This window comes from Phocoena phocoena, chromosome 2 (assembly GCF_963924675.1).
Source record: "Phocoena phocoena chromosome 2, mPhoPho1.1, whole genome shotgun sequence".
Lineage (NCBI taxonomy): Eukaryota > Metazoa > Chordata > Mammalia > Artiodactyla > Phocoenidae > Phocoena > Phocoena phocoena.
Genome location: NC_089220.1, coordinates 177,220,795 through 177,239,318, shown reverse-complemented (window position 1 = coordinate 177,239,318; position 18,524 = coordinate 177,220,795). Strand labels below are relative to the sequence as shown.

The window sequence follows — 18,524 nt, the reverse complement described above, 5'->3', positions numbered from 1 at the left end:
AAATGGGACCTAATGAAACTTCAAAGCTTTTGCACAGCAAAGGAAACCATAAACAAGACCAAAAGACAACCCTCAGAATGAGAGAAAATATTTGCAAATGAAGCAACTGACAAAGGATTAATCTCCAAAATTTATAAGCAGCTCATGCAGCTCAATAACAAAAAAACAAACAACCAATCCAAAACTGGGCAGAAGACCTACATAGACATTTCTCCAAAGAAGATATACAGACTGCCAACAAACACATGAAAGAATGCTCAACTTCATTAATCATTAGAGAAATGCAAATCAAAACTACAATGAGATATCATCTCACACCAGTCAGAATTGCCATCATCAAAAAATCTAGAAACAATAAATGCTGGAGAGGGTGTGGAGAAAAGGGAACACTCTTGCACTGCTGGTGGGAATGTGAATTGGTACAGCCACTATGGAGAACAGTATGGAGGTTCCTTAAAAAACTACAAAGAGAACTACCATACTACTGGGCATATACCCTGAGAAAACCATAATTCAAAAAGAGTCACGTACCAAAATGTTCACTGCAGCTCTATTTACAATAGCCCGGAGATGGAAACAACCTAAGCGTCCATCATCGGATGAATGGATAAAGAAGATGTGGCACATATATACAATGGAATATTACTCAGCCGTAAAAAGAAACGAAATTGAGCTATCTGTAATGAGGTGGATAGACCTAGAGTCTGTCATACAGAGTGAAGTAAGTCAGAAAGAAAAAGACAAATACCGTATGCTAACACACATATATGGAATTTAAGGGGGAAAAAATGTCATGAAGAACCTAGGGGTAAGACAGAAATAAAGACACAGACCTACTGGAGAACGGACTTGAGGATATGGGGAGGGGGAAGGGTGAGCTGTGACAGGGCGAGAGAGAGGCATGGACATATATACACTAACAAACGTAAGGTAGATAGCTAGTGGGAAGCAGCCGCATGGCACAGGGATATCGGCTCGGTGCTTTGTGACCACCTGGAGGGGTGGGATAGGGAAGGTGGGAGGGAGGGAGACGCAAGAGAGAAGAGATATGGGAACATATGTATATGTGTGGCTGATTCACTTTGTTATAAAGCAGAAACTAACACACCATTGTAAAGCAATTATACCCCAATAAAGATGTTAAAAAATAATAATAAAATAAAAATAAAAGGCATTTTAAAAACTGAAAGATGACATTAAAATGTTTATCATTTATAAGATATTCTTAAAATACAATTTTAAAATACGCAAAGCATTAATTGTCCTATCCAATAGTCTTGATTTTTGTTTCAGGACAAATATGCCAGATGTTAAAAATGTTTTCTTTCATTTTACATTGACATTGGTCAAATTGTTGACAGGCTTCCAAAAGCATAGCCAAGTTAGGCGTTAGAGTTTGCATCATATATGCTCATTTCCTTTTTTAATGATGAAAATATTTTATCTTTCCTGCCCTGATTCTGGTTGGGCCATTGAGGTCTATGTTGTTTTTGCTAATTAAGATTTTAGATCACTTTCGGGTTTCATGATGCAGTGTTGCACAACCCACACTCAAATCTTCCTCTCTTTGCATTTCTTGTGTTAAATTACTTGGAAAGAACAAATTGTAATACATAATATATACAATACAGTGAATATTCAAACACAAAACAATGCCCGGGTACATCCAATGACATACCATTCAGATCTCCTAGCAAGCTCACCAGGGCTACAGAGAATCACAGATCAAAATTTCAAAGTTAACGACTTACCTTGCTTTACGAATTTGTTATTTCTTAGAACACCACTAATAGGACTTGTATAAAGTATGTGATGCATATTAGCAGATCCTTTATTTTTGCAAGAATGACTTGCACATACACATTATTTAGAGCACGGCAACAGCTACAAGCGAGGCTGACCGCCTGGGCTGTGACCACTTTACTCTTACTGGTTCCCGTCCTGATGCCTGGAAATGTCTACCTTCACCTTTGATTCTGCTGCCAGAATTTTCTTTTTTTTTAAAAACTTTACTGAGGGATGACTGGCAAATATAATTGTATCTGACGTGTACAATGTGCTGATTTGATACCCACGTACGCTGTGGAATGATTACCAAGATAATCAACAGGTGTTGCTCTCCATGATGTCAGTAGATTCCTCTGAGCCAGTAATGTCTTCAGGAAGATTATTAAATTTTAATTGTCAAATTTTAATTCTAACTTCCCGTTTTCCCAATTTCTTGACTAATTTTTCTTGGGATTCAGGATTCAGGAAAACATAAAAAACTTTTTCTGAGAAGTGCTGAGAATTGCCGCTGAGACTGTGTCCAACAGGCAAGCGGGCCTATTTTTCTTTTAGGAAAAGCTTCTTTGGCTTACTTATACCTACCAGACTGTCCATGCAGAGGGCCTCTGTCGAATTCACCAAAATGTGCATATAGGCTAGTTCACCTGTCAGCTTGGGACGACCTCAGAGGCACAGGAAAAGTACCCTTTAGCAATTTAGGAGTCACATAAATAACTTGAGCTCTGCAAAGCTTAGCAAATGCAGGAGGACAAGATGACGTAAGTCAAAATGCCGTTTTCACAAGTACTTCTGGGCTATCGCTTTAGACCTGGCCTCGCCATTTATCAATATCCACTATCCAATATCAGAAACGAATAGTAATCTGGGCTTGGGTAAATCATTTTCCTCGCCCCACCCCACGTTCAAGGACTTAAATACTGATACACTGTTATATGGGCCATTTATGTATTTATTATTATAAAATGTTTTCACACATGATATATTACTTGAGAGTAATGGAAATGGACCGATCTATATTTTAAGCACCTACAATGTATCAGACACACCACATGCTTCAAATGTGTTTTCTCAGTCCTTAAAATAATCCTATAGTGGGTATTACTAATTTCACTCCATGGGTTGGGAAAACTAAGGCTCAAAACCATAACGGTTCAACAGTCACGTTGCTAGTGAGTGGTACAACCTAGAATTTAGTCTAAGTCCAACTTCAAGACTCCTTGCTCTTGCCACTGCATCATACTGCAGATCATAAAACGCTGGCAAGTCACAGAATCTGACGGCTGCCACGGCCCGCCGCCCGCTCCCCAGCTAGGGGAGAGGGCTGGCACCTGACAGCCCAGCTGCTCCATGAGGACGAACCTCACCGTCCTCAGGGTAACAGGACCTTCCCCTGTGCACACTGAAGTAGTAACAGGGATACTTACTACCCTCACTTGAAATAAATATATGGTCAACTTGGAAGCAGAACATGCATTTTCAGGAAAAAATTTTAAAGAAACATTGCAAACATAGTACAAAAGGTTTCTCTCTCACCTTCAAATATTTCACCAGCTTCTGAATTTGCCAGTATTCTGACGGCAAATCTGCATTTGCTTCCTGAAGATGGTCAGGTGGTTCTTCATCTTCCTCACTCTCTGAGGAGCTCTCACTAATAATCTCCTCAATCTTTTCAGCACTCTTACTGAGAACAACAACAACGAGGTATAATAAGTACGTTTATGCTACAGTATGGACACGGTTATAATGTAACCATTTCAGCAAAATGTACACAAGCAATGGATGAGGTACCAACACCTTCTGAGTTCTGGAAGATCTTTGTTAATATCTATATGAGGAGGTAAGCAAACACATCTCAGCAGCAGACGCATTTCAGTATTATTGCTACAGTTTCAATAATAATAAAGAACATGGCAAGAAATGGCAAGGGTATTAGGTAAATGACCGAAGACTGCAACTTGTCGTAGCAGTTAACTGATTTAACATGTGGTTATTTATATTTACATTTCTTTTATTTACTTACTTAAAATTGAATACAATTAAAAATTCAGTTCTCCAGTCACACTGGCCACACTGCAAGTGCTCAATAATCATACGTAGCTAGTGGCTACCCTACAGGACAGCTCAGAAATAAACCACTGCGATTACTGCAGAAAGCTCAGTTGGGCAGTGCTGCCAGTGCCCCAAAGGGAAGGCATTTATTCCCTTACCAAAGAGAGTTCACTTTATTCCTCACTGCTCTAGAGGCTTCTAACTTAACACCAAGGTCACAGACACAGGCTAGTTCCCTCAAGCCCTTGGAAACATAGTCAATTCATCCTTATCTTCTTTCTTTCTCTCCCTCCTTTTCTCTCTCCATCCCCCCAGGTGCTCTCTTCCATAAAACTCTTTCCTAGTCTTTTCCATTTGGAAGCATAGTAGGAGGATGGGTAATTGTCAAGTTTCATTATTTTTAAGGTTCTACCATTCTCTTAATTTCTCAAAGGTTTTTCAGCACAGAGAGCTCCAATTCTTGTACTTTCAAAAGTGCAGAATGGTGCAACTGTGCTCTCTGGGCCACAGTGGGGGGAAATCCTGAACTGAAGTGCCTGGAGCTGAGTTTCAGTTTTATGTATCCTCTTGTCCAAAAGATGTCAGGAAACCTGTGTTGGTTAAAGAGGAAAATCTGGTAGATCAGGTCTACCTAAAAATGAAGTAAACCCCAATGTTCACTGCAGCATTATTTACAATAGCCAAGACATGGAAGCAACCTAAGTGTCCATGGACAGACGAATGGATAAAGAAGACGTGATACATACAAACAATGGAATATTAGTCATAAAAATAGAAGGAAATCCTGCCATTGGTGACAACCTGGGTGGACCTGGAGGGTATCATACTAAGTGAAATCAGTCAGAGGAAGACAAATACTGTATGATTTCATTTATACGTGGAATCTAAGAATAAAAAACAGAAACAAAACAACCACCAAACTCATAGAAATCAGACTTGTGGTTACCAGAGGTGGAGGGAGGGAAATTGGGGGAAGGTGTTCAAACGCTACACACAGGTATCTGACAAATAAGTGCTGGGGATGTGGTGTACGAGATGACTACGCTAACATTGCCGTGTGGTGTATCTGAAAGTCGCTTAGAGAGTAAGTCTGAGGGTCCTCATCACAAGAAACAGAGTTATTTGCAACTACATAAGGGGGTGTAAATTAACTGAGCCTATTGCAGTCATTTCACAGTACACGTATGTCAAGTCATAGGGTGCACCATGCGCTTATACAGAGCTGTACGTCAATTATATCTCAACAAAACTGAAAAAAGCCACACACATACATACACACACAAAGATATATCAGGTGTTCTGTACACAGCTAAAGCAATGCAGAAAGAGAACTACACGGCACTAAAGGCCTACGTAAGAAAAGAGAAGGCTCAGTTCAGTCATCTAAACTCACGTCTAAAGAAACTAGAAAAAGAAGAGCAAAACAAACCCAAAGAAAACAGAGAAAAGGAAATAATAAAGAGAAGAAATCAATCAAATTGAAAACAGAAAAGCAACTTGAAAAATCTGTAAAAACAAAAAACTGCTTGTTGAAAAGATCAATAAAACTGACAAAGCTCTAGCAAGACTGACAAAAAGAAGAGAAGACACAAATTTCCAGAACCAGAAATGAATGGAACGTAGCATATCACTACAGATCCTGCTGACAACAAAAGGATAAGAAGAGAAAACTATGAACAACTGAACATTAACTCTGACAATTTAGATAAAACGGACCAACTCCTTTAAAGGTACAAACTACCGTAACTTAACCAATATGAAGCACGTAATTTGAACAGCGCTACAACTATTAATGGAATTAATTCATAATTTTAAAACTCATAGCAAAAGTCTCCAGTTCCAGATGATTTCACTGGAGAATTTTAACAGGCATAGAAGTACTAACACCAATTTTATACAGTCTCTCCTAGAAAATACAAGAGAAGGGAACTCATTTTATGAAGCCTGATATCAAAACCAAAGTGCAAACAAAAACAAAACACTGTTACTGAATATCCCTCATGAGTGTAGATGCAAATATTCTTAACATACTATTAAGCACACATAATTCAGCTATATATAAAAAGAATGAGCCCACCATGACCAAGTGGGGTTTATTCCAGGAATGCAAGGCTGATTCAGTATTCAAAAATCAGCCGTTGTAATCCACCACAGTAATAGCCTAAAGAAGAAAAATGGCATGACCATACCAATTGATGTAGAAAAACCATGTGACAAAATTCAACACCCAATGGTGATTAAAACTCTCAGAAAACCAAGAACAGAGGGGAACTTCCTCAACTTGATAAAGAATATCTGTACAAAAACTGTCATCATACTTTCTGGTGAAAGACTGAATGCTTTCCTCCTAAGATTGAGAAAAAGCAAGAACTTTGATCACTGATAGTCAACATAGTACTGGCGTTTCTACTTCTAGATGTAAATCTAACAAAACATGTACAGGACTTATCTGCTGAAAACTATTACAAACTGCTGGGGAAAGAAATCGAAGGCTTAAATACATAGGCATACAGTGTTCATGGATTGGCAGAGTCTACATAGTAAAGATATCAATTTTCGCAAAATTGATACAGAGTTTTAATGCAATTTCTATCAAAATCTTCAGTAAGTTTTTTCTGTTAGATATAGGAAGGTCATTCTAAAATTTATGTGGAAAGGAAAAAAGCTAGAATAGGTCAAAACGATTTGGGGAAGAAAAATAATAAAGTGAGAGGAATCACTTTACCAGATTTCAAGATTTACTATAGAGCTACAGTAATCAAGAATGTATGGTGTCGGCGAAGGGCTGGACATGAAAGTCAGTTGCACAGAATAAAGACCCAGAAGTAGCCCCACACGAGTACACCCACCTGATTTTAGATTAAGGTGAAAAAGCAAGTCAAAGGTGGAAAGATAGCCTCTTCATCAAATGGTGCTGGAGAAATGACCTAGGGCAATGAATCTTGCCCTAGGTCTCATACTTTATATAAAATTAACTCAAAATGGATCCCAGTCTTTAATATAAAATGTAGAATTATTGAACTTTTAGGAAGAAAACATTGGAGATAATCTTCAGGACCAAGGGCTTTGTGACATCAAAGGCACAACCCATAAAAGAAAAAATTGATAAATCAGACTTCATCAAAATTAAAGATTGTTCTCTGAGAGGCCCTATTAAGAGGATGAAAAGACAAGTTACAGAAAGGGAGAAAATATTTGCAAACTACATATATAACCAAGGATATCCTGGATAGAAAAGAACACTCAAAACTCAACATTTAAAAAACACATGATTCAACTAGAAAATGAGCAAAAGACATAAAGAGACATTTCACTGATAAGCATAAAGGGACGGCAATAAGCTCACGACAAGATGTTAACATCACGAGCCATTAGGGAAATGCTAAGACCACAACGAGCTATCACTACGCAGCTTTCAGAAGAGCTGAAGTACAACACGCAACGATACCAAATGCTGGCGAGGATGAGGGGAAGCTGAGTCTCTCAGACGTCACTGGTGGGAACATAAAATGGTGCAGCCAGTCTGGAAAAGGTAGGCAGTTTCTTAAAAAAGCTAAACACACAATTACTATCTATGTCAGCAACTGGGCGTTTATCCTAGAGGAATGAAAACTTACATCCGTACAAAAACCTGAATGTGACTGTTCGTAGCAGCTTTATTTTTAACAGCCAAACACTGCAAACAACTAAAAGGTGCATTAATACGTGAATAATTTTAAAAACTACCATTGCGTGGTATATCCATACGATGGAATGCCACCCAGCAATTAAAAGGAACAAACTATTAATACATGCAACAACTTAGGTGGATCTCAAGGGTATTGTGGTGTTGAAAAAAAGTCAATATAAAAAAATGTATGAATCTACTTATATGGCGGTCCAAAATGACAAAATTATGAAAATAGCGAACAGATGAATGGTTGCTAGGAAGTGGGAATGACGGGGGTTGTGGCTATAATGGGGCGGCCGGGGGACGTCTGTGCGGGGTGAACAGTGCTCTAGCCTGGTCGCCACGGTCATCACACAAACCTGCACAGGGTATAATGACACTGAACTATACCTATATGTTGTACCCGTGTTAATCTCCTGGTTTTGATCTTGTACCACAGTTGCGGAGGATGTAGGATTTAACCACTGGGAGAGGCTAGGTGAAGGGTCTATGGGACCTCTCTGCACTATCTCCGCAACTTTCTGTGAATCTACAATTATTTCAAAATAAAAAGTTTTAAAAAGTTGTCAAAAAATTAATAGTTTATTATGTCTAACTCCCCAAAATGGCATACACGCTGTAGAGTGTCTTAAAGTTTGTTTTTTCCAAGTGTGCAAATTTTAAAAGTGAAATTTCTGCCATTTCTTCCCACCACCACCTTAGAGTAAAAATGGCTGAACCTTCTTCCCCAGATACGTCACTTTTATCATCAAACTGAAAACTGGGTAAGAAGCTCATTAGTTGGCCTTCTATTAATGGCTGTTTTAATGAGAAATAACATTTATCCCTTTAGAATTGGCAGAGCCATCAGTGACCAGTAAAGTAAGGCTCATAAAGATGACAATTTTGTATGACATGATTTTTCAGAGGCCAGAGATCAGATAAGAGCCCAGTTTTGCTACCACTTAGTTAACTGCTTTTTGCATTAAATATATTCATTTACAAAGAGTTAACTAATACCAGTAGATCACTGTATTAAAGTAACTCCACATTAAAAGGATATTCTGTAAATATATTTAAAGAAATCCACTATTACCATTTTTACAGCATTCCTACTAACTGTCAATATAGACATCTTAGGACCCTAATGTGAAAGTAAAACACCATTAACCAGCATTAACTAGCCTGTTGCATAGGGCTGGCTTTAAAGTACTGGTCATGTGAACAGAAACTCACCGAATTAACTGTGCTTTTCCAGGTGAAGTAGATGGTCTGGACTTTTCAAGTCTTCCTCCATGTTTTTCTTCTTGGGTGTCTCTTAGTGAGCTTTTGTTCCTAAAGAGATATTAATTTTATTAATTACTTTATGCTGACTAACAGGAAATTAAAATAGAAATGTATACAAATATTCCATCATTTTCACGCATCCAAATGATGTGTTTTCCTAACACAGAGAACGACTATGAGCTCCAGTCTCATCTGACACCTGAGAGGTCCCTTTTGTCCTTCAGGCACAGCCATGCATTTTATGTAACGGAGAAACACTCTGTCCAGTATTTCTTTGTGCTAGAAACAGGCCTTCATAGGCGGCCATCATTGGGAAGGTCCTTCAGTCTGTCCTGGATCACAGCTGCCTGTTTCTCCACCTTGCCCACCTGACACTGCAGCAGGTCCTGTGCCTGATTTTCTGGATACTCTCAAGCTTAGTCTACACCTTGGCACGTACTGGGTTTGCATTAAATACTTGTTTAGTGAATTCTTAATTGAAGAAAATAAGCACATGCAAAAAGCAGTATTTTATAATTCACCTCCCCATTAACAGAGCAGCCCATACATTTGTCATTTTCAGACTCACTCTTTCAAACAGAGCCACAAAGGTCAAACACCCCAAAATCAGTGAGACTCAGAGGACCAAGCACGTCTCCTCCTCCCACAGGACTCCTCCGCCAGCTCTCTGAGTTTGCACCCAAAATACAATCACCTGTGGTTCTCAGAATCCCTGCAGGTGAGGGACCCAGTTCTTAACCCAGTAAGGGGATGACATGGAATAAAAACAGGCTGTAACTTTTAGCCTATTTGCTAAGCTTTAAAAAGTGCTCTGGGTGCTTCTGACTGCTTGCGTGTTGGTAACATTGGCCCTTAATCTTTGCTTTGGCACCGATTCGGAGGGTCCTAAATGGAACTAGGCTTGTATACGTCAGACATTCATCAAACTTGTGTCCACTTTACTCAGACCATCCATATGTTTGCGGTTCTATCCTTTTTTATAGTATTTACTTAAAGTTCTGTTAATATACAAGATACCACATCTATGAAGTTTTCCCTAATTAACTACACATAATGGTACATTTAATCACATAATTTAAAGCGGAATTCTTCTAACACTTACTTAATCAGGTCCCTACCACAATGTCTACATTTCCCATGGGATTCCTCCATGCGTTTTTATCATCTTTTTCACGTGTTATTTGCCCTGACTCACCAACCACATGAAAGTGAATTGGGCTCTCCCTCCCTCCGTGGTGCTCTGCACACAAACGCTGTTTGCTGTCAAATCTTTCTGCCTGGAGCGTGAAGAGGACAGGAAGGAACCAGCTTACATCACGGAGGAAGGTGTGAGTATCTCCTCTGTAGTTTTCTCTGATGAAACTGAGTTATGTGAAAAGCTGGGCAACTGTGTGGTTAGCAAGGATGTATCAGAAAACCCATCATGGAAGTGTCTACATACTTTTTGGCATCAACAGTGGTATTCCAGTTCAAAGTTGGCTCTAATCTCTTGGTCATCTGACTCCTTCCCAAACTGATTTGTTTCTTCTCCAGCGCACTCCTGCGGGAAGCAGCGCTAGCTTCACGTACAGCGGCTGCTTCCTCCTCAGGTGCCGCATGAGGCTGGTCCTTCTCCTTTTGCTGTTCTTCATTGAATCTAACCTCCTTTAATTAAAAAAAAAAAGAGCATATTTTTACCGTGATATCACTTCTGAATTATCTCATGTTATCTGAAAACTAACCCTGGCGATAATTCAGGCAGGAAGAGCCTCAGGATGCTCTAACTTGTGTTGCTTAGCAATACAAATTGAATCTGGATCTGGGCAACTTCAAGACCAAGGCCTGTGTTGGAGTTAGGCTGACAGTGATGGGCTGATCCTAAACTCACACCCCCGCTGCAGCCCACATGGATACAGCAGCAGGACTGGACCAACTCACTCCTCACCACCACCAGGAAAAATTACACTTAAACCCTGTAAAGACTGGGACACATCTTAGTCAAACTGCCGAGACCAAGGATAAAGAGACCACCTTGCAGGCAGCCAGAAATAAGAGATAGATTATAGAGAGAGGAAGGAACATGACAATTAAAAGAGACTTCTCATCAGAGACAATGCAATCCACAAGACAAGGGAGCGATACAGTTAAAGTGATGAAAGGGAAGAAACCCCATATCCTGTCAACCCAAAATTCTATACAGAGAAAAAAAATCTTTTGAAAATGAAGGTAAAATAAAGACTTCACAGATGAAAAAAAGCTGAGAGAATTCACTGCCAGAAGACCCAGGCTAAAAAAATTGTTCATGAAGCTCTTCAGTCAGAAGGGATCTCATGCGAGGCAGAACATACATCCACACAAAAGAAAGCAGAAATGGTAAAAATAAATATAAAAGTTTCTTTGTGATAAGGAGTTGATAGCACGTCAAAGTAAAATGTGTGGCAACAATAGTACAAACACAGGGAGAGGCATTCGAAACACACTCTTGGAAGGCTCTTAGACTACTTGTGAAACTGTATAATGCTGTTCAAAGGCAGACAAGGTAAACTACAGACGGATATTATAAGCCCAACTGAGACGTTTTTTAAAAAGTATAACTGATGAACTAATTGCATACACAAAATGGAATCATTTCTAAAACTTCAGTTAATTCAAAGGGGAAAGAAAAAGAACAAAGAACAAATGGGACTAATAAAAGCAACAAGCAAAACAGTCAATTTAATTCAACTCTATCAGTAGGCACATTAAATGAAAATGATTTAAAAACGTCAATTAAAAGAAATCATCAGAGTGGATGACAAAGGAAAACCCAATTATTTGTGGTCTAAAAGAAACCATTTTATATATAAAGATATAAATACACTGTAAGTAAAAAGCTGCAGAAAAATATTCCATGAAACCAATAATCAAAAAAAGCAGGAATGGCCACATTAAAATCAGACAAAATGGACTTCAAAACAAATAATATTATCAGAGATAGAGAGACATATAATGACCAAGAGCCAATTACACCCAATTCTAACTGTGTGTTCACCAAACAACAGAATTTCAAAAGATTAAAGCAACAATAGAACTAACTGGAAAAAACAGACAAATCCACAATTAGGAGACTTCAAAACCCCCCTCTCAATAATCAACAGAATGAACAAAACAAAACTTAATAAGAATACAGAGCTTCCCTGGTGGCGCAGTGGTTGAGAGTCCGCCTGCCGATGCAGGGGACACAGGTTCGTGCCCCAGTCCGGGAAGATCCCACATGCCGCAGAGCGGCTGGGCCCGTGAGCCACGGCCACTGAGCCTGCGCGTCCAGAGGCTGTGCTCCGCAATGGGAGAGGCCACAACAGTGAGAGGCCCGCGTACCATGGAAAAAAAAAAAAAGAATATAAAATACCTGAGGAAGGCTATCAACGACCTGGACATAACTGACATTTATAGAACACACCACACCCAGCAGCAGAATACACATTCTTCTCAAATGCACAAGGAAAAATTCACCAAAACAGACCATATTTTAAGCCATAAAACAAACATCCACAAATTTAAAAGAACTAAAATCATATACAACATTGTCTCATAATAAAATGGAAGTAAGCTACAAATCCATAAGAAGATATATGGAAAATCCTCAGAGATATTGATTTGCATGAAAACACACCAAAGTCTACGGGACACAGTTCATATGCTGCTTATAAAGAAATTTACAGGGTTTCCCTGGTGGCGCAGTGGTTGAGAGTCCGCCTGCCGGTGCGGGGGACATGGGTTCGAGCCCTGGTCTGGGAGGATCCCACATGCCACGGAGCGGCTGGGCCCGTGAGCCACAGCTGCTGAGCCTGCGCGTCTGGAGCCTGTGCTCCGCGGCGGGAGAGGCCGCGATGGTGAGAGGCCTCCGCACCGCGGTGAAGAGTGGCCCCCGCTTGCCACGACTGGAGAGAGCCCTCGCACAGAAACGAAGACCCAACACAGCCAAAAGTAAATAAATAAAATTAAAAAAAAAAAAAAAAAAGAAATTTACAGCATAAAACTTTATATTACAAAATAAAGGTCTCAAATCGATGCCTAAGCTTCCAACTAAGAAATTAAATAAGAAGAGCAGGGGCTTCCCTGGTGGCGCAGCGGTTGAGAGTCCGCCTGCCGATGCAGGGGACACGGGTTCGTGCCCTGGTCCAGGAGGATCCCACATGCCGCGGAGCGGCTGGGCCCGTGAGCCATGTCCGCTGAGCCTGCGCGTCCGGAGCCTGTGCTCCGCAACGGGAGAGGCCACAACAGTGAGAGGCCCGCGTACCACAGGAAGAAAAAAAAAAAAAAGAAGACCAAATTAAACCCAGAGTGCAGAAGAAAGAAAAATTTAAAGAGCAGAAACAAAATAAAATAGAAAGCAAACAATAGAGAAAATCAATGAAACAAATAGCTGTTCTTCGAAAAGATCAATAAAATTTATCACTTCTTTCCAGACTAGTCAAGAATGAAAAGAAGATATAAATGACCAATATTACGCGTGAAAGAGGGGTTACCACAGCAGAGCCTCCAGACATCAGAAGACAATAGTGGAGTGTTATACTTGATGCCAGTATTTGAAGTAAGTTAGATAAAATGTGCAAATTCATTGAAAGACATGAACCACCAAAGCTCAGTAAGAGAAAAAAATCTGAATAGTTGTATATCTACTAAGGAAATAAAACTCTCAACATAAAACCTTTCAACAAAGAAACCTTCAGGTAGAGATGGATTCCTTGGTAAATTCTACCAAACATTTAACAAAGAAATAAGATTCAATCTACATAAAGAATTCCAGAAAGAAGAGAAGAGTAGTGCATACTTCCCAATTCGTTCTGAGGCCACATTACCCAGATACCAAAAACATTAAAAGATAACTACTAACCCATATCCTTCATGACTATAGCTGCAAAAATCCTCAGCAAAATATTATCAAATGACATCTAGCAATGTCAAATAGGGTAAGACATCATGACCGATCCCAACCCCGGGATTAATATTAGTTCAATATTCAAAAATGAATGACCATATCAACAGACTAAAGAAGGAAAATCGTGTTATCATCTCGAGACACAGTAAAATCACCACCTCCAAATAGTAACAGGCTCATCTCCCATGGTTTCAGTTGAGGCCCCATGGGAAGCATGTGATAAAGCACCCTCCCCCTCCTAGCCAGGTGAGTGTCACCAGAGGCCCAGTGGGGAGACCGAACTTCCACCCCCTGCCCAGTGGTACCGAGGCACCCTACACCACCAGGTTCTCAATGGAGTCTGAGTGGGGAACCTGGATTTTTACATGCACCTTGTAGTACGCCAGACCTACACTATGAGACCTACACTTAGAGAAGTCCTGCTACAACAAAAGATTTAAATAAAATCCAAAGTTTCATAACATGATCCAAAAATGTCCAAGACAACACAAAAAATCACTCATCGTACCAAGAACGAGGAACGTCACAACCTGAATGAGAAAGGACAATGAATGGATGCTTATACCAAAGTAAAATGGATGATGAAATAATCTCAAATAGATGTTGGAATAAGATTTTAAAGTAACCATCATGAGGCTTCCCTGGTGGCACACTGGTTAAGAATCCGCCTGCCGGTGCAGGGGACACGGGTTCGAGCCCTGGTCCAGGTAGATCCCACTTGCCGCGGAGCAACTAAGCCCGTGTGCCACAACTACTAAGCCTGCGCTCTAGAGCCCATGCCCTGCAACAAGAGAAGCCACCGCAATGAGAAGCCTGTGCACCAAAACAAAGAGCAGCCCCCGTTTGCCACAACTAGAGAAAGCCCGCGCACAGCATCAAAGACCCAACACAGCCTAAAATAAATAAATTTATTAAAAAAAAATAAAGTAGCCATCATAAAAATGCTTTGATAATCAATTACGAAGACTGGAAACAAATGAAAAATCAGAAAGTCTCAGCAAATAAATAGATGATATACAGAAGAACCAAACAGGAATTCTGAAAATGAAATTTACAAACCAAAATAACTCACTGGATAGCTCAGCAACAGGATGGAGAAGACATAGGAGAGAAACCATGAACCTGAAGACAAACAACAGAAATTACCCAATCTGAACAACAAAGAGGAAATATATTAAAAAAAATTTTTTTAAATAAATAAACAGGGCCTCCAGATCCGTGGGACCACAGCAAAAAATCCAACAGTCACGTAATCAGAGCACCAGAAGGAGAGGAGAAAGAAGGTCAGACTGAAAATGCATTCTAAGAATGTCTGAAATTTTCCCAAACTTGGAAAAAGACATAAATCTAAGATTCAAGAAGTTGAGCAAACCCTAAACAGAATAAACCCAAAGAAATTCCTGCCAAGACACATAATAATCAAACTCCATAAAACTAAAGTCAAAGAAAATTCTTAACAGCAATGAGAGAGAAACAATATTTTACCTATAAAGGAAAAACAATTAAAATAACAGCAGATTTCTCAGGAGAAACCGTGGAGTCCAGAAAGACTGCAACAACATTTTTCAAGTGCTGAAAATAAAAAACCATCAGGCCAGAATACCATATCCAGTGGAAATATTCTTCAGGAATAAAGGGGAATTCAAGATGCTCTCAGATAAAGGAAAACTAAGAGAATCTGTCACCAACAGACCTACCTCAATGAATAAGAAGTTCTTAAACCGAAAGGATATGATAAAAGAAGGAAATTGGCAACACCAGAAAGGAAGAAAAGAACAGAAAGGGGCTTCCCTGGTGGCGCACTGGTTGAGAGTCCGCCTGCCGATGCAGGGGACACAGGTTCGTGCCCCGGTCCAGGAAGATCCCACATGCCGCAGAGCAGCTGGGCCCGTGAGCCATGGCCGCTGGGCCTGCGCGTCCGGAGCCTGTGCTCCGCAACGGGAGAGGTCACACCAGTGAGAGGCCCGCGTACCGCAAAAAAAAAAAAAAAAAAAAAGAACAACAGAAAGAATAAAAGCACGGGTACATACAAAAGACTTTCATTCTCCTCTTGAGTTTTCTAAATGATGTTTGATGGTTGAAGCACAAATTATAACAGTGTCTCATACAGTTATCAATGTGACAGAAATAAAGGCAAATATAAATGAGAGAGTGTAAAGGGACTTAAAGGGAGATATGGTTTCTATACTTCACTCACGTGGTAAAATGTCACACCAGTAGACGATGATAAATTATGTATAATACAATATCTACAACAACCACCAAAAACTACACAAAGAGATACACTCAAAACACTATGGAGGGGCTTCCCTGGTGGTGCAGTGGTTGGGAGTCCGCTTGCCGATGCAGGGGACACGGGTTCGTGTCCTGGTCCGGGAGGGTCCTGCGTGCCGCGGAGCGGCTGGGCCAATGAGCCATGGCCGCTGAGCCTGCGCTCCGCAGCGGGAGAGGCCACAACGAGAGGCCCGCGTACCGCAAAAAAAAAAAAAAAAAAAAAAAAAAACTATGGAAAAATCAAAATGGAATTCAAAAAAAAATGTTCAAGTAATCCAAAGAAAACCAGGAAAAAAAAAAGTGAAAGAAAACAGAAGGAAAAAACAGAAAATGAAACTAAGCTGGCAGACTTAAGCTCTCACATATCAATAATTAAAAGTAAACGACTTAAACACACCAATGGATACATCAATAGAGTTTCAGAAAATGGATTTTAAAAATGACTCAACTATATGCTGTCTACAAGAAACTCACTACAAATATAATGATATAGGTAGCTTGGAAGTCAAAGAAAGGAAAAAGATACACCATGCAAACGTTAGTTAAAAAAAAAGGTAGGAGTGGCTATATGAATAGCAGATTAAGTAGCCTTCAGAAAAAAGAAAATCACCAAAGACAGAGAGGGACATTACATAATGATAAAATGGTCAATCAGGAAAACATAATCCTAAATGTGTATGCAGAGCTGCAAACACAAAAACAGATAGAACTAAGAGGAGAAACAGACAAATCTACAATTATTGTTGGAGGATTTCAAATCCTTCTCTCAACACTGATAGAAAATCAGCAAGGGTATGAAGAACTCAACCACACCAAAAACCAAATTTATAAAGATTTAAGTTATTTAGAGTGTGTTCTCTGACTACAGTGGAATCAAACTAACAATGAATCACGTAATAGAACAATCTAATGCTAAACAACAAACTTATAAATAATCATGGATCAAAGAGGAAGTCTCAAGGAAAAAAAACTTTTATTGAGGTATAGTGGATTTAAGGGAAGTTTAAAAAATAAAACTGAATGAAAATGAAAACAGTGATAATATAACGCCAAAATGTGTGACAGGTAGGTAAAATTCTGTAAGGGCAATTTATAGCACTAAACACTTACCTTAGAAATGAATCCAACTCTCAAATCAAGAGTCTAAGCTGCCACCTTAAGAAACTAGCAAAAGAAGAGCAACATAAACTCAAAACAGGCAGAAGGATGTAAAAATAGATGCATCTCTGAACTGTCAGTGCTAAGGTGAGAGCAGGAAAGTGGAGACTGCCTTCCATCTTACTGCTGTCCTGCCCCAGAGAGGTGCTCACTTGTTTCTGAATGTCTTTGTCCAAAAGACAAATTCTCTGTAGATGAATGTAGACTTAAGAGAATTCTTTCTTAATATTATTCACCCCTGAAATCACCAAAATCCCTTTCAATGCAAATATAACTAGATTAAATTAAATGTATGATTAAAAAATCTAGAGAAATAAGAGTAAATGAGACTCTAAGTAAAAAGAAAAGAATAAATATCAAAGTGAAGTAGAAAAAAGAAAAATAGAGAAAAATCAATGAAACCAAAAGTGAATTCTTTGAGAGAACTGATGGACTTCTAGCCAGATGGATCAAGAAAAAATAAAACTCAATGATTAATATCAGGCGTGAAAGAGGTAACAACAGCTACAGATTCTACAGTTGTTAAAAGGCTAATAAAAGAATAAACAAGTTTATACCAATCAGTTCAACAACTTAGATGAAAGGGATGCATTCCTTTAAAGACAACCTAGCAAGCTCCCTCAAGAAGAAACAGACATCCTGCATGGTCCTAGAACTAGAAAGGACATTGAATTTGTAGTTAAAAACCTTCCCACAAAGAACACTCCAGGCACAGATTGCTTCACTGGTGAATTCTACCAAACAGTTAAGACAGAAAGAATAGCAATTCTACACAAACTCTTCCAGAAAATTGAATGGGAGATAAAATTTTCCAACTCATTCTATAAGGCCAGTATTACTTGATACCCAAACCAGACAAAGATATTGAAGAAAAGAAAACTACACATTGATAATCTTACATAGATGCAAAACGTCTTAATAAAATCTTAGCAAATTACAATTTTAAAGTATATAAAAAGGATAATGCACTCTGAACAAATGAAGTTTGTCCCAGAAATGTAAGGTTGGTTTATCATTTGCAAATCAATATAATTCACCATGTTAAACTAAAAGAGGAAAAAACATGATTAATGCAACAGGTACAGAAATATCATTTGATAAAATCCAATATCCAATCCTAATAAAGTTCTCAACAACTTGGAATAGAGGGGAACTTCCTCAACCTTATAAATTTCATCTATGAAAAACCGACAGCTAACAATAATTAGAAACTGAAAGTTTTCCCTTTATCATCAGGAACAAGAAACCACGTCTATTCAATTCCGTACTGGAGGTTCCAGCTCTAGTGCATTAAGGAAAGAAAAAGAAATAAAATCACTGAAATTGTAAAGGAAGAGGTAAAATGATCTTTATTTATAGACAATATGACTATCTACATAGAAGACCCTCTGGAATCTACAAACCAGACAAAACTAATAA

General features: G+C 39.1%; 1 protein-coding gene across 1 annotated transcript in view; it reads right to left on the bottom strand.

Moving 5' to 3' along the window:
• The window catches only part of ODAD2 (outer dynein arm docking complex subunit 2), a 196,002-nt gene that overhangs the window by 161,439 nt on the left and 16,039 nt on the right, over positions 1–18,524 (bottom strand). Inside the window, exons 7-9 of the mRNA XM_065871968.1 lie at positions 10,215–10,417; positions 8,723–8,821; positions 3,322–3,469 (exon numbers count right to left, since the gene is read on the bottom strand). Of these exons, the coding sequence (XP_065728040.1) occupies positions 3,322–3,469; positions 8,723–8,821; positions 10,215–10,417 (450 nt within the window). The remainder of the gene's footprint in view (positions 1–3,321; positions 3,470–8,722; positions 8,822–10,214; positions 10,418–18,524) is intronic.